The sequence below is a fragment of the Physella acuta genome, unplaced genomic scaffold, assembly GCF_028476545.2.
Source record: "Physella acuta isolate Inbredline_101_S28 unplaced genomic scaffold, ASM2847654v3 ptg001810l, whole genome shotgun sequence".
Classification (NCBI taxonomy): domain Eukaryota; kingdom Metazoa; phylum Mollusca; class Gastropoda; family Physidae; genus Physella; species Physella acuta.
In genome coordinates this window covers 402,961-429,844 of record NW_026733320.1, presented here as the reverse complement: position 1 = coordinate 429,844, position 26,884 = coordinate 402,961, and the positions used below count along the sequence as shown (strand labels likewise).

The window sequence follows — 26,884 nt, the reverse complement described above, 5'->3', positions numbered from 1 at the left end:
GACCGTGTAATTGAGTATTTGACTAGACAAGTTAAATGAATTAATTGTGATATGAACTTTTTTTTAAATTGCTGTCGTAAATTGGACATTTAAGAAAGCACATTTTATTGGTGCGAAACCGAGTAGTATGTACTAATATAAGTGTGAATCGAACTCGTCGCATCCAAAACGTTTATTTCATTTTGTCTTAAACCGGGACGGTAAAGAGACAAGTCAATACGACTTCTGTGAATCGGACTCCCAAAGAGCGCTTTAAACGAGTGATGTGATTCAATGAAGGATTCTGTCATTGTCCAAGCCTGGTTTCTGAGATATTTTCGGCATCGGAGGAACCTTAGGAGACAGGGGTAAAAAAAGGGAAAAGAAGTCCGGGCTGTCTCCTAACATTAGGGCCGGACACTCTGACGTCATCGACGGTCAACATTGGATTTATCGTCATGTCGTTCCCAGCGAGGCTGTCACGTAAAATGGATATCGGCACCATCATTACGGCGGGCACGGGGAAAGGTCAAGACGAAGACAAAGTGCCAGTCACTAAAGACAGTAGGTTGTGTGTCTTGTTGTCCAGTGGTATGTTAGTCTTGGTGGTCTGGTGTCTCTTTTGGTCCATTGGTCTTGTGGTCTGGTGTCTAATGTGGTCCATTGATCTTATGATCTGGTGTTTGTTATGGTCCAATGGTATTGTGGTCAGTTGTCTGTTATGGTCCAATGGTATTGTGGTCAGTTGTCTGTTATGGTCCAATGGTATTGTGGTCAGTTGTCTGTTATGGTCCAATGGTATTGTGGTCAGTTGTCTGTTATGGTCCAATGGTATTGTGGTCAGTTGTCTGTTATGGTCCAATGGTATTGTGGTCAGTTGTCTGTTATGGTCCAAGGGTATTGTGGTCAGTTGTGGTGAGCAGAGAGAGATAGGAGGTTTCATGTGCAGCTTGTTACTATACCCTAATTTATACAACTACTTTACGTTATCTTTACCCACCTACATTTCACAAACATATTAGTAACTCCCTATCCAAGTTATCTTTAATTCTATTTATTTAAACATGTGTGTGTTTAGCTAGTATCACGAGACCATGTAGAACATAGTATATTTTAAAAAAAAACGGCGATACTGTCTGAAATTACACTTCTATCACATACGACACGATAAGCCTCGGTGTTGTAGCATCAGTCACTAACTCGTTTGTCATTTACAGAAGAGAAAACACCCAACAAGAAATATCACTTCATCATTATCATTTCACTGCTTCCGGCAAAGAGTTTGGGTCCCTGTTTTAGATATTTGGAGAAAAATGGTGGTAAAATGTACGAGCTATTTTAAAATTTTAAAAAAGTTATATTTCGCCAATTTTGGCATAGACCGATCTATTAGAAACATAAAGACAGCCATTGGTTGTCTAGTTCTAATGGAATTATTTTACTCAAATAACAAGAAATTTGTGTTGATAGCGAGGTAAAATAAACCGGTAGTGATCTCCCCTAAACTTTCTCGAATATTCTTATATAAAACAACAGTGGATGGTAACTGGGGATATAGTTATGATTTTTAATCCATTTTAAATACTTAAACTTTTAAAAATAGAATAGAATCTCAGTAAAAAACAATTGCGCACCAAGCGAACGCCTAATAAAGGTGTGTATAATAGTGCGCAATAGTATTAGTACTTAATAAATTTACATTAGTTTTTTGAGAAATCGGAAGTAGCGTAAATTACAACTTCCAGTCAACGGAAATTATTCAAAATTTAACAGAAGGTAGAGAATTAGATCTTTTACTTACATGTGAAATTTCATTTATCTATCTGAAATAGTACTCAAGTTATAGGCTTTTGGAAAATTCAAAGTAGGAAAAGTACCACTTCCGGTTATCGGAAATCGCTCAAAAGTTGATACGGATCTACGATTTTGATAAAATACTTAAATATGAAATTTCATCATTCTAGCTCTAACGGTACTCAAGTTATCGTGTTTACACACGGACAGACACACAGACACACACACACACAGACATACGGACAAGATTGCAAAATTATGTTTTTCCGTATCAGTGAGGTGTAAAACGTCGAGATTTGTAAAAATCTCGATTTTTTTTTTTTTTGCACGATTACAATACTTTCTCTATACTACGTATATACGAGAAAGTAAAAAAAAGTCTGCGTCGAAAAATACTTGACCGACCCGACAGCATTGCTTTGGCTTAATTAATTCATTTCTGATTTTAAAATGCTTCAGTTACCGAGGTAATTGCAATTTCGAATAAAAAAAATTCTCTAAACGAATTTAAAGCAGAACTTTAAAAAGTTTTTTTTACCAAGTGCCGAGATTAGAGCTTAAGCCATAAAAATGATGTTCCACTTTCTGCCTGACATCGTTAAGCTTCCATTACTATCCTACCATTGACCTTCCACATCACCATCTAATGATGACCACCTCCCCATTGCCATCACCCCATCACCATGCTCCCATTACCATTTTTTCCCATCACAAGCTCCCGATCACCATCTCCCCATTACCATCTTTCCATCGCCATCTCTCAACCACCATCTTCTTATTACCAATTCCTCATTACCATCATCTCCCCAGCACCATCTCCCAATCACCATCTCCCCATCATCGTCCTTCCATCACCCCCTCATCGCCTCTCTTTGATCACCCTATGTTAGTAAAAGGATAATGTATTGCGCCAGCGCTACCCTTATATTGATTTAACTCCCTTTGTAGTGAGTTATCTGTTCCTGGATATGTCATTTCCTTTTCCATGTACACAAAAGAAATAAGTTATGCTACCCCCACCCTTATCTTAACACAAGTATTCTAAAAAAATCAAATATTTAATTATCTTAGCCATTTGTTTATTTAAAAAATCTAATTTTATTCTTCATTGACGTAGTAATCAAATTAAAAATTATTTACTTGCAATTTATTTTAATTTAAACCATTCCAAGTCAGCAAATTAAATTACTGTGTACTTTAAAACAAAATAGCCCTCACGCTATCATACATTCCCTCCCAACTCATCTCGGTATAAAATACAACAGCAAAACTAAATACGGTTGAGCTAAAAACCGAAACGGATCTCCCGAGTAAAAAAAACAAACCGACACACACACAAAAAAAAAACTGGCTTTAGGAGTTTGTTCACACCCACATTTTAGTATAAAATACAACAGCAAAACTAAACATGGTTAAGCTAAAAACCGAAACGGATCTCCCGGGTAAAAAAAAACCGACACACACCAAAAAAAAAATCTGGCTTTAGGAGTTTGTTCACACCCACATTTCTAGACACGAAACGTCAACTTGCCCTGCAGGGCATAGATTCATCTTTTCAACGTGCTGGTCGATAATCGATTAGCTCCCGCGCCTCTTCTCTTCTGGCGATCGGGCTCAATTTGTTCCAAAAGCTCGTTTCTCACAGCAGAAGATAAGTGCGGGTACCTTGTCAAAGATTGGCCCCAATCTACTTCCACCAGTTCCTGTATACCTCGTCCCGGTTTGGTTTTTTTCCTACGCATCCGTTTTCAATTTATTGTACCGACTTCCGTTTCTTCTAAGTTTTCGGATACTTTGTTTGTTTTACGACGCCTTGTCCATTCTCTAATTCATGATCCGTTTTCCTTTACGAAATCTAATTTCCGATACCTCGTCGGGTTTCGCCGTATTTCCTCCGTCTCCCGGTTCAATGTCAGACTTTGAACTAATGTCACAGTTTCTATATCTAGTCCGATTTTTTGGTTACTCGTCCGGTTCTATTATTTTTTCTTATTTCCGAAACCCTTTCCGGTATCCGGATCCTGGTTGATTTTCTTAAATTATTTAACATACCCGTATTCCTCTACCTAAGGTGAAGTCCATGTAAGGCATTGATTTTTCTCACCTATCACACGTTGATAGGAGGCTGCTCGCTTTACCTGTAGACAGGTGAGGTGATCAAAGCATCAACCTGCAGCTCTGTAATCGATGCGTACAGCTAATACAATGTATCGATCATTTTAAATTGAATTCTTTAAATATTAAATATCATGTTCAACAGATTTATAAAATACAGATTTTTTTCCGTAATGTATACATATTCTCCCTAAACATACACCCCTATCTGCACTTGTTAGGGAAATATTTGAACCCATCAATTCCGATCAACGCGTCTTTAATTAAAACAAGGTTGCCGACCCTTTGCTGATTCGATACCTTTTGAATTCCCTTAAACTTAATCACCCAAAAGCCTTCTCAATGTTTACTTGATTGATCTAATTCCTGACTATCGTCTTTGACGTTTAACATCGTAAACGAAACGTGGTGTTTGTTGGTAGTTAAAGCAACCGCCTGCGTGACAATAGATTGACGTATCGAAATGTTTTTCCTCATGTTTACACTGTTAGGCTCAATGTTAGTATGAGTTTTTGCGTGTTTCCATCGTTAGGCTCAATGTTAGAATGAGTGTTTGAGTCATGATTAGTGTTAGGGCATGAGATAGAATATCATAATTCACCCTATCGATGGCATATTAATTAGAACCGTATTTGTATTTTATGATCGTCTTTTTAAAAAAAACTATCTTCGCTGAATGAAAAAAATATTTTGGTCTACATTTACTGTATCACCGTTTCTTTAAGTTATTTGTGGATCAGAGGATCTCGGTCAATACTCGCCACTGTGAACTGTCTCTCACCAACTAAAAGACTGGCGATGGATATATGTTGAATGGTAAAGTAATAAAAAAGTCTTGAGTCAACTTGAACTAATATGAGCCAGCTACGGACCCCTACATACATCTTTAATCGCACCCTACACACACCTATCACTAGAACGTCCCTGAGTCACCCAGCTCTGATGGGTAACTAACTCATGTTAGGGAAAGTAAAGGCGGCTAGGCAAAGTACTGAGTACACCTTCCCTTCACATGCCGAGGTCAAGAAACAATATGAACTCTACTTCATCTGACCAATGGATCGTTAGGTCTAAAGAGGATTCTTTATTTTGTTTACACCCGTATAGGATATACCTCCCTATTAATCGAATTTTTTTCAGAATTTCGGCCAATATTCCTGCATAAAAACATTTGATGTGTAAATTTTCAGATTAATCTCACCCGACCTAAATAAAAACACCAAAATCAATCAACTTCATCTTATGATAAATCTTTTTCCTTCCAAATTTCCTTAAAAACGAAATTCGAATCACGACCTTCAATTAAGATTTCTTTTTAAGTGGATATTGATTAATGATAGAACGCTGAACGTTAAGGTAGAAACTCGTATTTTATTAATTTGATGATGTTTTTTTTTTATCTATTGCCGCGGAAAAGACTTTAAAAATATATTTATATATTAGATAATCTGTATATTAAATGACATGGAGGGTTAACGTGTATCTCTAAACTCAAGCAAGTCATGAATTTTACAGAGAAAATCAGTTATTTTTATTTTTTAAACCGTATCATCTCCCTTGATTTGGATGTTGACTGGAGAAATTGATAAACAAGAAAAATGGCGTCGACCGAAAAAAAAAAATATTTTTTTTTGTTCCGGGATTTTGTATTCTACAAAACAAAACAGAACGCGCATGCACTCTAGCGCTGGTTGAAGCCATATAACATTTAGAATATCTTAACGAAGTACTTTTAGCTAGTAGGTTGAGAAAAGACTGGCGTAGAGAAGAGTCTCGTATTACCTAAAGCTGGCTGGACAGGCCTAATCTGGACAACAAACATCCATGTTTAAAGCCGTACTTCGTTAGGCTAATGTGGTGCATTGTCACCATGAAAATATGTTTTGTTTCTTTATCTATTTCAATTTTGTTGTTCAATTAAACTTTTTAATAATTTCAGTCGGTTTGAAAAGTTTTTTCAAGTAGTATTACACTGTTTTTGTAAAGCGTTAATTGGAATTCCTAAGACTAAATAAATATTGTCTTTTCGAATACTGAATTTTGTATGCTAAGTAAGCAGAGATAAGTTCAAATAAATTAGTATAACTTCGATTTGTTGGGGCTTTCATCTTTCCCGTGCCACCTTTTTTTATTTTTTTATTCGTTAATTAATTTTGTTTGTATTCTTTTAAATTTAATTTTCAAAGACCGTTTGTTTATGCCAAATTGAGCGTCGGTTTCTCCCCCCCCCCCCCCACTTATGAGTATATCTTTCAGACTGTTTTAATGTAAGCGGTGGTCGAGTGTGGTAGAGACTGATGCTATGGATCCAATTTGTTTGAGTTCTAACCCCAGTGATAACTTAATATTTTTTACTGCGTGGTTCAGCGAGTTTATTTAGGAGGAAAGTAAAGACGAACAAACGTCATACTAGGCTATCAATTCAGGATATAACAATGCTACTTGAAATGTCGCTGCACTTAAGACGTCATTGTAATTAGTATGTTATGTGAATAGCACTTTAATTGCTGCAATCCCCTATATTTGGTATGTTGAATAAATGGTATTTGACTTTTTTGGGTACTTGTCTGTATTTAGTGTGAATGGTACTTGTTTTTTTTTTATATCCTTCCATGAATTATGTATGTTGTGTGAATGGAGCTTAACTTGTCTGTTGCTTGAAGTATCAGGAGCCTCCACTGTGAGGAAAAAAAACAATGTTGTAAAGTCGTCAATGAAAACAGCAGTCCGCGGTAGTCGAACTTACAGGATCTTGTAAAAACGCCGGACCGTACCGTATAGTATCGATGTGTTTATTTCTGCGCTATCGATGTTAAAAGTCTCGGTTATGATTAGTGTTAGGGCCAGGGATGGAGTCGTGATTATGATTGAGACTTGTGTTAGGGTTAGAATTATAACGAACCTCAATTTTATGTTAACGATGAGTATTCAGGTTAAGCTAGCGATACTAGCTCAAAACACGGCATCGAATACGCCCCACCTACACTTCTACAACCACCCCCCCCCCCCAGCTTATCACATTTTCAAGCACGCGTGCAGCCGCGGCCCCTCAGTATCCGGGTCAAAAAAAATATTGACCGTCTGACCAGGACTCTGAGAATTCCGGTTCCTCCGGTCCGTAATTGCCGGGCCCCAGCATTGGTCCGGCAAACACCGTTTCCTTGGGCCAGCTCCAAGCGTAAACAAAACGCCGCCATTGCTGGTCACTCGGGTGACGCTGGTGAATTGATGACGCGGAAGCGAGAAAACAAAACGGCCTGCTCATGCGCAAAATAAATATGACCTAAGATTGAGAGGGCAAAGGTCCCGAGAGGGATGAAAGGCCCGAGATGTAACTTTCTTTTCCTGAGAAATTAGTTGGGCTTGTTTACGTGTGTACATGTACTATACATTTCTCATTTAGCATTCAGCATTTATATATATATATATATATATATATATATATATATATGTATGTATATATATATATGTATGTATATATATATATATATGTATGTATGTATATATATATATATATATGTATGTATATATATATATATATATGTATATATAATCTATTATATATATATATATATATATATATAATAATTTTATATATATATGAGAGGATGAACTAACCCCGGGTCACTTAAATCTGGTTCATTAAGAAATGGCAAAAAAACGGAATAGGGCATCAACCCTACCCACACACCCCCCCCCCCCTCCCCGTCGATTATTAATAAACTTAACCCGTATTGTAACCGTATTGTATATTTGGACTAGGATTAGGGCGACTCAGAACAATGTCGCTAAGGTTTACATGCTTTTCAATCTATTAATCAATCAAGTATAAATAAACGTTAATTTGTAACAATTTTGTGTGTTCTTTTTTAACTTTTGATGTAACACAAATGATATTAATCTACCCTTCGTTAAATTAAATATAAAAAAAAGAATTAAAAAACGAGAGCCCTCGTGCATCCTCCTCCAACAAGAACATTAATCCTCTACTTGCGGCTCCCCCCCCCCCCCCCCCCCCCCCGCCATGTTATGTTTTTTCAAACTTTCCCCTTTCCCATCAAGCTGTGACGCAAGTCTGGTCATCCCAGCGGACGTACGAGAAAACATCTCTTTCATGTGTTGGAGCTGCTCAGGCCATTCGTCAAAAGGCCAACAGCTGAGCCGGTTTGATCCAGTTAATGTTGGTTTCATGAGCGTGAGACAATAGACAGAGAGAGAAAAAAAAATGGGAAAGACTGATTATAACAAAGAAAATAAAACATTTGTTTCTTTTGCTGTTAATAGTGCGATGTTTCTTTTCTTTCATTTGGTTATTTTTTTCGTCCAGCAGATCGTGATTATTTAACGCTATATCAATTTTATTTCCAAAACGTATATATATATATATATATATATATATATATATATATATATATATATATATATATATATATATATATATATATATACGTTTTACTATTTAAACACCCGATAAACACATAAACACAGTTTCAAAACGGGAACGTCTTTCAAAGTCGTGTTCGGGTGTTCGGTGTCCGAACTCAAGACTTCCGGTTCAGCAGTCGTGTGCTCTATCCCCCGGCCTTCCCACAAGTATTTATGTATTTTTTTAAATCAAATGTTAAGATATTGGCGTTGTGAACTTGTTAACTCATAGTTATATTTTTTTATGTAGTAAATCACTCACTTCCGTGTATGGTAGAAACTTAAACTAGTTGACTACTAGTTGTTATATTTAAGAATCTCTAGCTCATAGTATTCTTCGTTTAGTTTGTTTAATGGATATGGTTAGTTAAGGTTTAGGATCTGGGTCCGTATCATGCTTTAACACGTGACTTTAACGTAAAATAAACAAAGTTTTTAATCGATCCCATCTTAGCGTTTATTTTATTTTTTTCTATTTTAACTTTAATTCGCCCACCTAGTTAAATGCTTCAAGTTTACAGTTTTTTTCACCACTCTCCATTATCCGTTGTTGCCCCATCACTTCCTTGTCTAGATGGCGGGGAAAAAAATCAATATATTTTATAGCAAGAACAACACGGGAATCTTATTAACTGATAAACTGACGTCATTAAAGGCGATTTATTCCCCACCTTGTGATTGGAGAATTTTTCGTGTTCAATTTCCGGTCATGTTTGTTGAGGCAAGGTTAGCCTCGTTTTGATCCTAATTCTCCTAAAGTCTCCTTCCTTCTAGAACTTTCATTAGTGTTGTTGTGTCTGTTTCTATGTGGGTGTGTAGGGGATGAGAGGGTTGTTTATTCTTACATCTTATTAGCTGGACGGTGGTGGCGCTGCTGTATCTAGACGCTGGGCAATATGATTACCCGTGACGTCAGCTAGGCTACTGTGACGTCACACGAGCCGGTCTTATGAACAGTGTCAATAAAAATAACACATATGATCGGTTTTTTTTTTTTTTTTTTTTTTTTTTTTTCCGTAAATCATTCCGCGGACCGTGTAAAAATAAAATCACTCAGCTGTGAGAAACATTTAAGTTCATTTATGTAAAGAGACAAATCGAATAATAACTTAAGATTTGTTACTAAGTTTAGACAATTCTAAAAACCAAATTTTTATAACTAATTGTCTATGAAATTTGATTAAAATGTTATATCCGTGCATTGTCATCGAAGGAAAAGGGATTTGTAAATTTTAAACGAAATCACTGCATTACAAGTGGGTTAAGATTGAGTTAAGATTTTCCACAACCCACAAACGGACATTGTAAACTAAATAAAAGCTTATAAAAACACCAAAATGGATAACAGGGTTTTATTTAATTGATTCACGCACTAAATCAGTTTCGGCATTCGATAAGGTGTGTTTTTTTACTTTCTCGTATATACGAAGTATAGAGAAAGTATTGTAATCGTGCACAAAAATCACTTGAAATTTTAACAATTTTCACCGTATTACACCTCAGTCCTTCATCACATCCGAAGTATAGAGGACTTATTTTAATCGGGAAAAAAATATCAATCCAGATTTATCAAAATTAAGAGGTTTTATGCGTAATCCAATCTGAAAAACTGGGCTTTGCAATTCTGTCCGTATGTCCGTGTGTCTGTCTGTCCGTGTGTAAACACGATAACTTGAGTACCGTTACAGCTTGGTTGATGAAATTTCATATATAAGTATTTTATCAAAATCGTAGATCCGTATCAACTTTTGAGCGATTTCCGATAACCGGAAGTGGTACTTTTTCTACTTTGAATTTTTCAAAAGCCTATAACTTGAGTACTATTTCAGATATATAAACGAAATTTCATATGTAAGTATATGATCTAATTTTCTACATTCTGTTAAATTTTGGGTAATTTCCATTGACCGGAAGTAGTAATTTACGCTACTTCCGATTTCTCAAAAAACTAATGTAATTTTTTAAAGTACTAATAATATTGCGCACTATTATGCACTTTTTTATTTGGCGTTCACTTGGTGTGCAATTCTTTTGTCTACGAGATTTTATTCTATTTTTAAAACTTTAAGTATTTAAAATGGATTAAAAATCATGTCTATAGTCCGATCTCCCATCCCCTGTTGTTTTATATAAGAATATTTGAGAAAGTTTAGGGGAGATCACTCCCGGTTTATTATATCGGTATTTCTTCAGAGATCGCAGCAACGCGCCGCAGGTACGCTAGTGTATACACAATCAGCGTGAGTGGAGTTTGAATGTACTCTTGAAGCCCAAATCACTCAATCTCTCGTGTATTTTTTTATTTTTAGCAGAAAATCAAAGTCCACCCGGTTTATTTTTAGACGAAAAATGGAAATTTTAAGCTAAAGCTAACGGGTCAAGTTTTTTGAACGAGTGGGAGGAGGAAGGAAAGGAGGGGGAGGGGGTGTATGTCTGGCATAGAATCGGTTTATCTGGCAACATCTTACCCACTCCACCCCTACACACGATGTCTAAAACCCGAAGATTTAACGCTGTTTACATCACGTGATGATCTTGACAAGACGCATTGATCACCACGTTTTAGGATAATCCAATATCCCCTTCCAAGTTTCCATATAAGATGTTTCAATTTTTTAACTATTAAATTTATTTATTTATTTGAAGGAATTTTATAAACACTTACCTGTGTATACAGTTCAATATTTTTTCGTGGTGATATTTTAATGTGAATATCAATTTTTTTTCCGTTTTTTTTTTTTTTTTAAATATCATTGTTTTAGAATTTAGTTTTTCTATTCTATGCTTGGTAATTTATATATATATTTTTAAAAAAGGTTATCATTCTATTTTCTGTATTCTTAATTACTAGTGTCCCCTTTTTATTTATTTTATTTTAGTTTTTTTTTTTTTTTTTGAAAATCCTTTTAAGTATACTTTGAACATTGAAGAATGACGTAACAAAATACTTTTACCTTAACTAAGCGTCATCAGATGCCGCTCGCATTTTATACAGCTTAATTTATTTTCTTGAAAACAAAACGTCTTTACCGCTGCTTTAGGAGCCGCTAATGAGCCGATGACCTTGTACTCTTTGCTTCAGTCGGAAAAACAACCAATTTTGAGAAAAGGTTTCAGCCAATTACCCCCCGACCCTCCACCAGAACTTTGTATTGCGGGCGATCCCAGTTTCCATTACTTTAATGACGCTAGGAGTGTCTGTTGGCACTAAGCTGTAATGGAAACATCGAAAGGGTAAAACAAAGGAAGACCAAAGGAAACGGGAGGGGTGGTACGCGGACAGATAAGGAAGAGCTAAGACTTCAACATAACAAAGAGAAACAGTGGAGACTTCAACATAACAAAGATAAACAGTGGTATCTTTAACATAACAAAGATGAACAGCGAAGAATTCAGCATAACAAATTTAAGAAACATCGGAGACTTCAGCCTAACAAAGATAAACTGCGGATAATTCAGCATAACAAAGATAAGAAACAACGGAGACTTCAATATAAAAAAGATAAACTGTGGCGAATTTAGCTTAATAAAGATAAACACAAAGATAGTACTGAAGTTATAGGCTTTTGAAAAATTCAAAGTAGAAAAAGTTCCACTTCCGGTTATCGTAAATCGCTCAAAAGTTAATACGTACCTACGATTTCGATATAATACTTATATATGAAATTTCATCAACCTAGCTGTAACGGTACTCAAGCTATCGTGTTTACACACACACACATACACACACCAGACATACGGACAAGATTGTAAAATTATGTTTTGCAAAAATCTCGATTTTTATTTATTTTTTGCACGATTACTAGACTTTCTGTATACTTCGTATATATGAGAAAGTAAAAACATACATCCAGGCTTGAAATATTCCCAGAGCAAACGAATCTCTAACTGGGATTGGAACCTATGACCTTTGATCTAAACATCTTACGGTCACTTCTCAATCACCTACTACGCTTGTTATTAATAAACAGCCCCGACTCATGATATGTTTGTAGTACTCAATCACAACAATCGCCATGGCTATTTCCATGAATTAAACAAATACATTCACTATGGGTGATCAAACAAGACCTCGCACTGTGCTAACCTATGACCTTATCCGTGATTGGTCATTTCGGCTGAGTTTCCTGTAATTTATTTCCAGTCGTCTCCTGGCCTTTGATTGGGTTATATTGAGGGGCCGCACCATCACCCAAACTCGGTGGGTCTGAAGGATTTTACCCTACCCCCGGGGTTTTATCCCCCACCCGCATTGACGCCCACCCATTCCGTGGGTAAGTGACTTACACGTACATAACCAGATGTGAACCACGCCCCTCCTCCCTTTACCCTCTACTTCTTCAACCACTTTACTACCTCCTCCCTCTGTGGGCCACCTTACGGTTTTAGCTCCTCCGTAAAAATAACCCCCCTACCCCGCCTCTCATCTACAGCTCCAATCTCCGAACAAGACCCCTATGGTTACCTGTCTCCACCCTTAACCCCACACTCCATACAGACCCCTATAGTTGGCATATCAGCCAAGACATAATCCCTCCCCGTAGCTATCACACAAAATCGTCCACCTACCCCCCTTACACCCCCCCCCGGTCTCCCCATGCGCCAATCGTCCACCCTCATCTCCCCCACCCCCTGTCTCCACAGTACCAATCGTCCACTCACCCCTCATCCCACCTCCCAGCCTCCACAGTGCCAACTGTCCACCCATTTCTCCCCCCCCTCCAGTCTCCATAGTGCCAATCATCCACCCACCCCTCTCTCTCCCCCTCCACAGTACCAAGCGTCCACCCATCCCTCCCCCAACCCCCACTCAATAGTGCCAATCGCTCCCCCCACCATCCCCCCCCCCCGTCTCCACAGTGCCAATCCTCCTCCACCCACCCCATCCTCTCCACCCCCACCCCCAAATCTCCACAGTGCCAACCGTCCCCCACCCCCGAGTCTGCCAACCGTCCGCCGGGTAGATCGATGTCACCGTGGGAGTCTCGACTCACGCGCCCAACACACCCGCGCTCTCATGCTCGGCAGAAGACGAGGTCGAGGGAGGAGGACGCGAGAGAGGGGGTAAAAAGGAAGAGCGAACCCCGCCATCTCCCGGGTCAAGCTCACAACACTGAGGCAACCCCCTTCTCTAGGAGACACCCGACTCCGGTGTTGTGAAATTCGTTTGTCAACTTCCTCGCTCATAGACGCCATATTCGTGTGTTGTGAATTATTGAAGCTTTGGCTAGGTTGGATTTATTCACCGTACTGGTATCGATGTGATATGTTGTGGACTAGGATTTTTCTAGAGGATAAACTAATCTAACCTGGTATCGATATTGCAGTAGTGATACTGTTCACTCGTGTTTCTTGTTTTTGTCTTGCCGGTGTTGAGTTAAAATAAGGCCTAGGATAAATGTTCCTAGGATACATGTGAAAGCTTTACTGTACAAACGCCGTTCTTTGTTTATTCTATGCTCAAGTAAAAACAAAAACTATAATAAATGTTTTTATCATAAATGTTTTAGTGTTATTGAACCATCGCGTTTCTTTTTTTTTTAGCGGTGTTGGGTTAAAATAAAGCCTAGGATAAATGTTCCGCTCAAACAAAAGATTGCAGGATGCTGTGTTAATGTGTGTACGGTGTATTCTAGTACTCGTTGTTTTTATTTGGATCCTCAAGTATAAGAGTTCAGGTGTTACAGAACCCACTAAACACGACAACTAATTTCTTTTTTTTTAAGCAAAAAAAAAAACAACTGGTATGAGGTAGATATTTTATCTGTAAAATGTTACTACCTTCTATTAAAAGACGAGTCTTTGTTTCTAGTACCCTGTACGTGTAATTATCTCAAAATTTCATCCCTGTCTTGACACTAAGTCACACATATTTTGATTTGCTGGACAGCAAAGCGGTAGGCCTGCCACCAAAACTTAGGTTTTGTATCAAAATATATCGATTGTTTGTGGCTAAATGTAGCCGTGGCTTGTCTATGTATTTAAAAAAAAAAGAGGGCGTCAGAATGGAGATCGCGCCTAGGGCGCCGAGATTGCTACTGCGCCCTCCCTTGTCCATCTAGACTGCGGACTTATTGGTCTTGTCATTTTGATTGGTCAGTGTAAGATAAAATTGTTTTGAAACTCTGTAACTCTTCAGTTTTGACTGACCTACTAAGTTTCGACTGTTCTGGTTAGACGAACTATTATATCTGAATAGAGAATATCGTTGGTAAATATACATATATGATTCCTTGAGATAAACCATTTTCCGTACCTCTAAAATTGACATTGTCAGACCTTGAGTAATCAACCCTAGCATTATCCTAATTTTTGTGTCAATAACTACATTGTTGCTTGTGTTTTGATTGTTGTTTTTTGTTTTTTATTCGCCTGTTTCTGGTTATTTTAGTTTTACCGCAGTTGTTTAGAAATGGATGGGGGGAAATAAGCAAGACATCATTTGTAAGAGTTCAGCTTTTTATGGCCTAGAATTTCCTGATTAGTCGTTCGTATCGTAGCACTAACCACACTAATCAGTGCTTGATTCCTACTAAGTGCATGGATTAGGATACGAGCTTTTTTTAAAACCCACTTTGTTTAGAGTGGGTTGGGAATGACGTGTTGTTTTCGTAAGTTTGTGACATCCTACTACAATACACGCTAAGTATTTGAAACAAACTTGGCTTTAAAGATGTAGATAAACAAACCCACCAGACAACCAGTGAAGGTAGTCCTATTAAAATTAGTCTCTGAGATGTTGTTTGTAAACAGTTTTCGACATCAACATGTTGGTTTTTTTTATAGAAGAGCTAAAATACATACGTCAAAAGGTAGTTTAAAGGCCAGGTTAACTTCTCTCTGAAACGGTCATATGGGCTTAAGCTTTTGCTCATTAGCCGGATAGACTGGAACAGGGTTAATTAAGAATCGAGCATGTATACTCGATGGTTTGAGTCACTTTCATGGTTGATTGGTCAATTTAAAGTTGTATTGGATGTCAATGGGTCAGTGTTTTTTATGTGGTTGTAGTTGAATGTGTACTGCTCTTTGGTCTGTGTGCCGCTCTTGTGTTATGTGGGTCACTCTTATTCTCTGTGACCCACCCTTATAGGTCAAACCGTGATCTATGGGTCACTCCATAATTTATCTTCCACTTCTGTGGTCTACACGTTACCGCATTCTCTGTCAGTTATACCACATCAGTGGGTTGGGTAACTTACATTGACCGATTGTTACCTCAAAGGGTTACCTTTATAGTCTATGGGTCACTTCAGTATACTTGGTCACTTAGATTACGGAGTGACTCAATAACTATATGGTGACTCAAAGACCATGGGGTGTTTCATGGAATATGATGTTCCGCCTCCGTGGTCTATAGATCACCTCAACGGTCTGTGTGTCACCTCATAGTTTGTGTTAACCCATAATTTGTTTGTCCCCCCATGGTCTGTGTCAACCCATGGGATGTGGGTGACTCCAAGCTCAGTGTGTCACCCATGCTATGTGTGTCACCTCATAGTTTGTGTGTCACCTCTGTCTGTGTGTCAACCCATATTCTCTGTGTCACCACTTGTCTGTGTGCCACCACTTGGTCTGTGTGTCACCACTTGGTCTGTGTGCCACCACTTGGTCTCTGTGTCACCACTTGGTCTGTGTGCCACCACTTGGTCTGTGTGTCACCCCATAGTCTGTGTGTCACCACTTGGTCTGTGTGTCACCCCTTGGTCTGTGTGTCACCACTTGGTCTGTCACCTCATAGTCTCTGTGTCACCACTGGATCTGTCACCCCATAGTCCGTGTGTCACCACTTGGTCTGTGTGTCACCACTTGGTCTGTGTGTCACCACTTGGTCTCTAGGATCACCCCCACAGTCTATCCTTCCCCGTGTCTTGGTGACTTGATTTCCCCCGAGAGTCTCCCTTGTCCGAAAAACCACTTTGTATAAGTGGCATTTGACCTTTGGCGTGAACCATCGCCCCCCTGTGATGAACTAATGCGATTGATCTCGCGTTGGCAAATATTGGGTTTCTTGTAATCAGAGTTATGTACCCTAGCTTAATGGTTACTTCCCCTGGATTATCCAGACACCCCAGTGTTATGGCCCCTGGTTCTGCTTAATATGTTGTATTATGTTCTCTTTGGTGTTGAAGTACTCAGTACTTGGTTTATGTTGTTGCTTTTCTGGGCTTCAAGGCAGTCTATCGCGTTAGATGTGAGTCCCCTCATAGGTTGTGCGTTAATCTCTAAAGATGTACGTCAATCTCATAAGATGTGCGTCAATATCATTGGATGTGCGTCAATATCATTGGATGTGCGTCAATATCATTGGATGTGCGTCAATATCATTGGATGTGCGTCAATGTCATTGATGTGCGTCAATGTCATTGATGTGCGTCAATATCATTGGATCTGCGTCAATATCATTGGATGTGCGTCAATATCATTGGATGTGCGTCCATCTCGTAAAATGAGCGTCAAAGTTTTAAGATTTGCGCCACTCTCGTAAGATGCGTCACGTCACTCTCGTAATATGTTCGTCAAACATTAAACCATCTGTTATTTTTTTTACTTTCTCGTATATACGAAGTATAGAAAAAGTATTGTAATCGTGCAAAAAAAAAAATCGAGATTTTTACAGATCTCGACGTTTTACACCTCACTGATACGGAAAAACATAATTTTGCAATCTTGTCCGTATGTCTGTGTGTGTGTGTGTGTCTGTCTGTGTGTCCGTGTGTAAACACGATAACTTGAGTACCGTTACAGCTAGGTTAATGAAATTTCATATATAAGTATTATATCAAAATCGTAGATCCGTATCAACTTTTGAGCGATTTCCGATAACCGGAAGTGGTACTTTTCCTACTTTGAATTTTTCAAAAGCCTATAACTTGAGTACTATTTCAGATAGATAAATGAAATTTCACATGTAAGTAAAAGATCTAATTCTCTACCTTCTGTTAAATTTTGAGTAATTTCCGTTGACGGGAAGTAGTAATTTACGCTACTTCCGATTTCTCAAAAAACTAATGTCAATTTTTAAAGTACTAATAATATTGCGCACTATTATACGCGTTTTTATTCGGCGTTTGCTTGGTGCGCAATGTTTTTTTTTATGAGATTCTATTCTATTTTTAAAAGTTTAAGTATTTAAAATGGATTAAAAATCATAACTATATCCCCAGTTACCATCCCCTGTTGTTTTATATAAGAATATTCGAGAAAGTTTAGGGGAGATCACTACCGGTTTATTGTTTGTGTGTCGGATTTTTTCGCATCGTGTTAAAAAAAAAAAATTGAGGAATTTTCAGAGTAGTTATGAGGTTTTTCTTTGCTATTATGTTGTGATTTAAGCGATTCGTGTTTTTGGTTTGTCATTCATAAAATATGTACATTCTTTCGTGATGCATTGCAATACACATAAGGCAACATATTGATTATTTGCGTTAGTGTAGCGGATATGATTAAGTTATTTTTTTTTTTAATCTATCATTTTTATAGTTACACGGTATTTGTACAATGAAGCATCTTTTGATGAAGATTTGGACGTAATGCTAGCCCCTATCCCCTAGTTGACAGCTGGCTTTGATAGAGGTTTACCTACAAGGGAGAGAATTCCCGCGTGGTTAGATATGTAAGGGAGGGAAATCCCGCTTGGCAAAGGGGCGCAACTGGTCAGTCAGCAGCTCCGCAGGGGGAGAACACAGATGGTTTCATTTCGAGTTATCACCCGTGGTGTAACCGTGGCTGGGGTTTCATTAATTGGTCGGTTTTGTTTCGCATTCCGGCGTGGCACTGATAGGTGTAAGGTTGGAAAGTGTTTCTTGATTTTTAAAGTGCGATCGTGAATAGTTCGGACGGAGGAAAGTGTTGCTTGATTTTTAAAGTGCGATCTTGAGTTCGGAATAATTCTGACCGAGGAAAGTGTTGCTTGATTTTAAAGTTGTTTTTCAGTGAAGTATGGATAGTTATGTTGTGATCTTTAAATGTGTTATAATCTATATGGAGATCTATAGAGTGTTTTTGTACAGGTATTAATTGGTGTTTTATAAAATGTTACCTAATGTTTTATTGCAGTCTTCTTTGTGTTTTATCAAGTTTATATTGCGACTTATACTTAGTTTCTGATGGTGTTTTAGGTGGAAGTATAATAGTGGTGTTTTAACAGAGAGATCTTGTCTTTTATGGTGTTTATAGAAATATACAATTGGTGTTTTATAAAAAGATATCTTAATGGTGTTTTATAGAATTATCTAGATGATGTTTTATTTAAATATCTAGATGGTGTTTTATAAAAATATCTAGATGGTGTTTTAGAGAAATATCTAGATGGTGTTTTAGGGAAATATCTAGATGGTGTTTTAGGGAAATATCCAGATGGTGTTTTAGAGAAATATATAGATGGTGTTTTAGGGAAATATCTAGATGGTGTTTAAGGGAAATATCTAGGGATTTTCATTTCGACCACACCGCCTTTACACATCTAAGTGGGCGACTGAGAACTGGGCGATAACCAGCGTCTTTACGCTTTTTGTGTCTAATGTTATTTTCTTGTTTTGTTGTGTTTTTTTTTTGTTTTGTTTGTCTTTACATTTTTAAGCAGTAAAACAAGACAAAAATTTTCTAATGTTCAGTAATAAAACAGGAAGAGGCGTGTACGCCAGCAATTACACCCGGGGTAAATATTTATTGTGGGGGTCACGTGAGAGTCAGAGTCACGTGATGAAGTGACGGATCCATCAATCACTTTCTGAGTCAGCGTCTTCACGCGATGCCTTCTCGGCGAGTCAGAGCACGCGCCCTGCCTCTCCCTGACGCCAGATGTCCGGACATTACTCAATATGGAAATTTCGATCGGTTTTTTTATGCTCAATTTTTTTTATGAACCACATTCCTTTTTTTTCGGGATGGCCCACTTTTTTATTTAGATATATAAATAGTTATCGAAAATCTATAACAGTTTCACAATGACGTCAGTCATGTGTATTGGGTTGTTTTTTTTTTTTTTCGTGCAAAGCTTCTTTTTTTTCTAGTTATGCTTTAAATTCAATATTTTCAATGAAAAGGGTAGCTGCAGCTATTCTCCGACTGAGTAAGTGGTGTGTTAGTGGGTTTTTTTTTTAAATTAGAGAGCAATAAGAAAACAAAGCAAAAACAAAAGATTCGTTAGTTCGTGTAAAACCTGTTCAACTCAGTCTGACCAGCGGTCGTTAAACGCCGGCCATCCCACCCCCCACCCCCCCCCCCCCCCCCCCGTATCTCTCAGTACCGTCGCTAGTCTTGACAGGTATCTCTCGACGCTAGACTCTGATTGCTATCTACCGCACGGTCGATATCACCTGACACACGATACTCTCCCTTCCCAACCAATTCCCTAATGACCACCAATACTAGACCGGACCCCCCCCCCCCCCCCATCAACACCCCTGCACCGCCGCCGATGGATTGTTAATCTAGCTATGCCGCACCGCTTCTAACTACAGCGGTGGTGGTGGGGGGGGGGGAGCACAGCCAACTACAGCTGTGTGGGTGGGGACACTGTTGCCTCGCGAACTGTATCGTTGTAAGGACACAGTTGTCTATATAGCTGTATCGCTTTAAGGAAACAGTTTCCTAGCAAGCTGTATCGCTGTAAGGACACAGTTGTCTAGGAGGTGTATCGTTGTAAGGACACAGTTGTCAAGAAAGCTGTAGACTGTAGTGTTTTTATCTCTACCGTGAGCAAACACCTGGTGCATCTTCCCACCACCTCAACTCACCCATGACTTACAAACAGTGGGATCCTCTTCTTCTTCTTCTTCGTTCTTAATTTTTGGGATTATTTCTGATACCCCGAAGTGGAATTTTATGTGGGATTTTCTATTCAAGCATGTGGCACTAACGGCGCATTAAACATTGTGTTTGTTTATTGACATTTCTATGTAGTGTTTTATTAGTATTATCATGTTTCTTATAATGGCGGACTGATTGGTTTATTTACATATGCAAATGTCATAAAGTTGGTAATATTGAAGGATTGGTTGCTGTAGTAGTATACTTCCAAGATAGCTTTGAGGTTTTGTAGTTGATTTCTTGTATTTTTAGTGACGACTCATCAATGTTTACAGCTTAAAGTTGATTGTTTTCTACTTTTTGTTTTGCTAGTTATAACGTGTATAGAACATTATAGAACATTGTGGTGGTGTATTTTAGTTTATTTTTTTGTTTTTAGATTTTTATTAATGGTGAATTGAAGTTGAAGAGTATGATTTTTTTTTTAAATTATGCAAGTGTAGCCTTCTACACGATTTGACTATAATGGCGCACTGAACAGTTATTTTGATATGGACAAGTATTGATTTCTATTCAGTGGTTTCTAATGTTTTATTGATCTACTTGTTAGTAACCGGTAATAGTCAATCATATGACATCACATCAATGTAACGTGTTGTATCGATGAAATCAATTATACCGATCTATTGTGGTAGATTGATGAGACAGTTAAGATAAACCTGAGTTAATCATTCGCTGATATGTTTAATTAACTACCCATTTCCTGCAACAAAGCATGAAGTTAGAGCATAAAAGTCTTGATACTAACTCAATATTTTTCCCAGGATGTTTAAAACAATGATCCCATGTGTCTATGCTGTAAAAATCGTTGGTTTTAATTATTCTTTGTAATAGCGTGTCGAAATAGACGTGTCTTTACTACCGGGTTAGTAGTTTCTTGGAATAATTTTTAACAAAATTGGCTCTTGTAGATTTTTAGTGTAGATATGAAATCGAGAGGCGTGTATGCACTTCAGATAATCTTAAGACGGCGAAGTACTAGTACGTGAGAGTTAAAGTACTTCAAGCGTCCGTCGTCCGTTAGTTGTTGTAGGGATTTCAGAAAGTCGCGAGCTGTGTTTTCTGTTTGTTTACTGGATTAGAAAATCGATGGGACAAGAAATAGATTTTTAACGGGAGACGCGAGCAGCCGATGGGTCACTTTAACACATGTGTAACAGTGTATGACTTGTAGTGATGTCGTAGGTCATTGGCCCGCGTGTCACGGGTCACTTGAGTTAAGTGGTAAATACGTCATTGTTTTAATCCGGTACACAAAGGTCACACTGTTAAGATTGTAAAATGATATATACATACATGACACATCACGTCTTAAACAGACATAAACACAACCTTACAAGAAGACAGCTACGACATTGAATCAAGACGGCACATTCGTCACTAAATCAAGAAGACACATATTACGTTATCAGACAAAGTCAACACACACTTCATTAAACCAAGAAGACACCTACGTCATTAGACCATTACGACACATTAGTCACTAAATTAAGAAGACACCTACGCCATTACACCAAAACACACACGTCATTAATCGAGAAGACGCACTACGTTATCAGACCACGACGACACATTCGTCCCAAACCCAAGACGACACACACGTCACTATTTCAAGGAAACACTTACGTCACAAACTCAAGACGACAAATTCGTCATAAACCCAAGACGACATTCCCCAGGATGCAAGTCACCAAACCAAGACAACGCATTATGTGACTAAGCCACCGCATTCAATGTTTCCCTCCATCACTCGATACATTCGATCCACACCCCACCACCTGTGTCTACTGATCGTTGCCTACGTCACTAAACACGTCTGTGTCGCATACTGCTTGAAATAAATCTGATTTCATACTATCGATCACCATCGATTGAACTGTACACTTGCCATGGTATCCGCCTAATTGGATTATTCTCCTAATTGCCCGAGACCGATTTGATCACATCAAATACGCCACTTTATCCTTGTGGTCTTTTAACCCTTTTTATTCAGATGTATTATATATATATATATATATATATATATATATATATATATATATATATATATATATATATATATGGTGTAGATGTAACGAAATTTCTGATTAGTTGTCTAGTATGAGTTGCGCGTGGCGGGATTAACTAATTTAACTACCCGGTACCAGCTAGGGGAGGGTGGGGTCTGGGGGTAGAGGCAATGTTCCCTCTTGGTTGCGCGGCCGCGCAGTAGTCATTAACCTACCGCGCAGTCATGTTGTAAAATATAATTATTATTTTCTGTTTTTCAAATTATGACTTATGAAGCTATCTTTTATAAATATGGGAATTTCTTGAAAAAGAACAAGGGATTGAGTTATGCGAAGTGGGAGGGGTGGGGGAGGGGTGAGAGAATAAGTTAATATTTAGATTTTTGTTTAGGCCTTGTTTTATTGTACCTCTAGACATACTACTTAAAAAACGCCATTTACTAAAACTATTTTTTTGTTGTCTAAGTGAGATGTTTTTTTTTTACCCTTGCTCGTATACTAATCAAAGTTAAACTAAAAAAAAATAACCTCATTTTTAAAACTGATAATTAGGCACCTGCCGAACGAGTAGCACCGCTGTTAAAATGAAATATTAATTAACATCCTTTTATCTAAATGTTTAATTGGGTCGCTTTTTTTCCAATGGAATTTTTTAAAGCTTTGAAGTAAATTAATTAGTTAATAATATTCTTTTGAAAAGTAATGAATTGTATTACATCTTTAAAAACAAAACGTGAACTAAAATGCAACTGTGTGGTTTTTGTCTTTAAATTTCAGATATCGAAATTTAAACCTAGCTAATTTTTTTTTATAAAAATATATATTTTGCTAAATTGTGTATTTTATTGGCAAACATTCAAAGGGAGATAGGGGAAATAGAAAATGTATTTACATTTCAAAGACATGCAGAATTAATGAGTGCACTAAGCGTGTGAAGTGCACAATTTATCTGGCACAAAACGTTTGACATAGCAGAATTTACCTAGTACAAAAACATATCATACTCTACTTAACCTGCCCCGTGGACCGTAAGGTTCGAAATGCTACTTTACTTAAAGTGTGATGACTCCGATTTTTTTTTTTGCTGCATCGCATGAACACCCCTATCTACCCACTACATACAGCTAATTACTGACGATTTGTCTGGAGGCGCAAGTAGGATGTAGTACAATCTCACAATTTGTTTCTAGCTGCGGTTATAAAACGTTGTTGTTGTCACCGATTACTAAATCGTTACTAAATAACGTACACGAACTAAATCCCTGACCACTGACCAGTATACTTTTAAGACAGCAACTACAACACTGACTCAATAGTTCTCGGTTTTTTCTTTGTCATTCTTTTGAAAATTCCGTTTCTTAACATCTTTTCTGCATACATTTTTAAAAAGGAATAGCGTCGAAAGCTGACAATGTAGTCGCCAATCCCCACCCACTCTACCAAAGCCATGCCCAGACTAATTCAATCTTCCTGCTATTGTCGAGTTTGGGGATGTGCACGTTTTTTCATTTCCCTGGGCTGAACTCGCACATTTGCATTTGTACACCCCGGGCCAGAGCGTGTAACACCCCCCCCCCTCCTCCCCCCACCAGCATATTTTTTTACAAGTTTTGTATGTGGATCTACTAGGTTTTTTTTTTTTTTAAACGAGAACAGAAGCAATACAATCCCGATAAAAATGTTGAAAGTGCTTTCTTTGATGCTGTTATAAATATCATAACCGTTTTTAACCGTGTTATTTCTTAAGCACCCCCCCCCCCCACCCCAATCGAAAAATCCTATACCATTACTTAGATTACAACTGAGAGAATCTAGTTAGTTTACCAATCTTGATTGTCATCCTACTTGGCTATCTCTCAACCCGTACTATTCCATTTAGATGAACTGTATAAAGCCCATTTTCCTATTCCATTTTGCTGATCTTTATAAAGCTAATGCTGCTCCTTTCCCCTCCCACTCCTATCTTAATCATCATCCTATTCTGATGATTTTTGTACCGTCGACATTGCAACATTTTTGCCGAGGATTTTCAATCAAATTCTCTTCTAGTCCTAAGAGTAATTTTTATTTTATTTTTTTTTTCCAAAAAAAAAAAACGACGCTCCCCCCTCTCCTCCCCCAAAAGACTTCCGGTTCTACCCCTCCCTGATATAATTAATGTCCCTTTGCTGGCGGTGACAACAAGACTTCCATAATTTGAACTAAATTCGATCGCCGCGACTGTTTCTTTCGCTGTTGAGATTTTTCTTTTTCTTTTACCCCTAAAAATTGACATCGGTCTATAATGACGTCGATGGCTGCTTGATAAAGCAGAGAAAAAAATTGTTTCGCAAAAATCGATAGCAACGACGTCATCCTTTTTTTTGTTTTTGCTAGCATGGCATTGTTTACTAAACAAACACCGTCGTCTCTTGTGTTCAACGAATCGGTGCAACGAATGTTAAAGCGGAAAAGCTTTAGTTGTTTTTTTTTTATTATCCTTACAACCTCACTCATTATTTTGTTTTATTATTTTGGTTATAGAATTGATTTTGCACTATAAGTTGAGTGGATTCGGTACGGAAATTCAAAAAAAAAAATTTGACCTATGAACCGATTTTGAAAAAGCTGTATTGGTTTTTTTTTTTGGCGTACTGAACAGTAGTGAATACAGAACTTCAAATGTGTTTAAAACAGTGGTGCTAGTGTTAAGCGGACTAAACTAGTCGCACGGAGTTACTGCCCCTTTAGAGGATTGGAGTCGCTGTCCTTTCTGAGGATTACGTGAAGCAGCGTCTAGCAACAGAGTGGTCAAGCAATCAATGACCAAACATGTGCTGCGGGGAAGGTGACGGGGACGGAGAACACAAGGCTAAACATCGGCGGATCAACGTCCAAGGTGGGCCCTCTCTGTCTCCACACACCTCAACTCCACCCCTGGGCCATTTCTGTGTCCCCACCCCTGGGCCATTTCTGTGTCCCCACCCCTGGGCCATTTCTGTGTCCCCACCCCTGCGCCATTTCTGTGTCCCCACCCCTGGGCCATATCTGTGTCCCCACCCCTGGGCCATTTCTGTGTCTCCACCCCTGCGCCATTTCTGTGTCCCCACCCCTGGGCCATTTATGTGTCCCCACCCCTGGGCCATTTCTGTGTCCCCACCCCTGGGCCATTTATGTGTCCCCACACCTGGGCCATTTCTGTGTCCCCACCCCTGGGCCATTTATGTGTCCCCACCCCTGGGCCATTTCTGTGTCCCCACCCCTGGGCCATTTCTGTGTCCCCACCCCTGGGCCATTTCTGTGTCCCCACCCCTGGGCCATTTCTGTGTCCCCACCCCTGGGCCATTTCTGTGTCCCCACCCCTGGGCCATTTCTGTGTCCCCACCCCTGGGCCATTTCTGTGTCCCCACCCCTGGGCCATTTCTGTGTCCCCACCCCTGGGCCATTTCTGTGTCCCCACCCCTGGGCCATTTCTGTGTCCCCACCCCTGGGCCATTTCTGTGTCCCCACCCCTGGGCCATTTCTGTGTCCCCACCCCTGGGCCATTTCTGTGTCCCCACCCCTGGGCCATTTCTGTGTCCCCACCCCTGGGCCATTTCTGTGTCTCCACCCCTGGGCCATTTCTGTGTCCCCACCCCTGGGCCATTTCTGTGTCCCCACCCCTGGGTCATTTCTGTGTCCCCACCCATCTTTCCCTCCATATGGCCATTTCTTTACCCCCACCAATCTTTCCCACCTTTGGGTCATCTCTGTGTCCCCACCCATAGGCCATTTCTGCGTCCCCACCCATCTTCCCCACCCTAGGAACCTATCTATGTCCCCACCCTTGGGCCCTTCATGTGTCCCCACCATCGTTCAAATGTAATCCATGAGTGGATTAAGTATAGAAAAAGAATACTAACATGCTGGTATTTCAGTAGATTAAAGACAAACATAAACATTTGTTTAGCCTAGGAAATAATGGCTATTTTGTTTTGAAACGTAATGGACAAAAAACACGTTCCATTCCCATGGCAACAATGATTAAAGTAGAACAACTATGTGTCGTATCAGAATATGATAATCAATATAATTCAATATTTTGTTCTGTTTTATGTTATTGTTTTCAAAATTGCGTCTTTTTGAACTTAAATTATTATTTTTTTGTTAATTTTTTAAAGAATATAAAACTAGTTTTTTTACAATAATTTCAAAATTTTTAATTCAATAAGAAAATTAAAAAGCATTATGAAAGCTATTTCGAAACAAATTGGGATGATAAATCTGTGTAGAAAATGTTTCAAGTTAGTTTTAAATTTACTTCTAGTTTATAGAAGTAAAAAAAAAAACCGGATATAGCAATCACTTGACAATGGATCTAAAAATAACCCTCAGCCACGGAACCGACAACTTCCGGAGCGAAGACAGAGCGTACTGTCGCATGCTGGCTTGAAAACTGACAAAGTTTTCGGACTACGCCGAGACGAAAAAAAAACAACAGAATCGATCATCCAATCTTCGTGAATCCGTAGTGACTTCCCTTGCAAATAAGACACGCTCTTTTCAAATTCGAATCACATAACCGATTTATTTTCATCAGCACTTCGGGATATGCCAAAGCTTTTCAGAAAATGATTTGCGTTACAATTTTTTTTTCTTTTCGAGAAGGGTTTTTTGGGATATTTGAAATGAAACTCCCTTTAGCAAATACGGACACCTCACTGAGCAAATACCGGGGTTTATTTTTAGATCTGTGAAGCGAATGAATTGGTTGGTTGATTAATGACTGT

At 38.5% G+C, this 26,884-nt stretch overlaps 1 protein-coding gene across 3 annotated transcripts in view; it reads left to right on the top strand.

Annotated features, from left to right (window-relative positions):
- The window catches only part of LOC131930630 (uncharacterized), a 54,920-nt gene that overhangs the window by 11,396 nt on the left and 16,640 nt on the right, over window positions 1–26,884 (top strand). The window contains exon 1 of one of the 3 annotated variants that reach the window (XM_059287205.1): window positions 174–543. The exons of 1 other annotated variant lie outside the window; for it this stretch is intronic. In XM_059287205.1, the coding sequence (XP_059143188.1) occupies window positions 438–543 (106 nt within the window). In that variant the 5' untranslated portion in view covers window positions 174–437. Of the gene's footprint in view, window positions 1–173; window positions 544–24,804; window positions 25,015–26,884 lie in introns of those variants that run through there. One more of the 3 variants, XM_059287206.1, reaches the window with a different exon arrangement.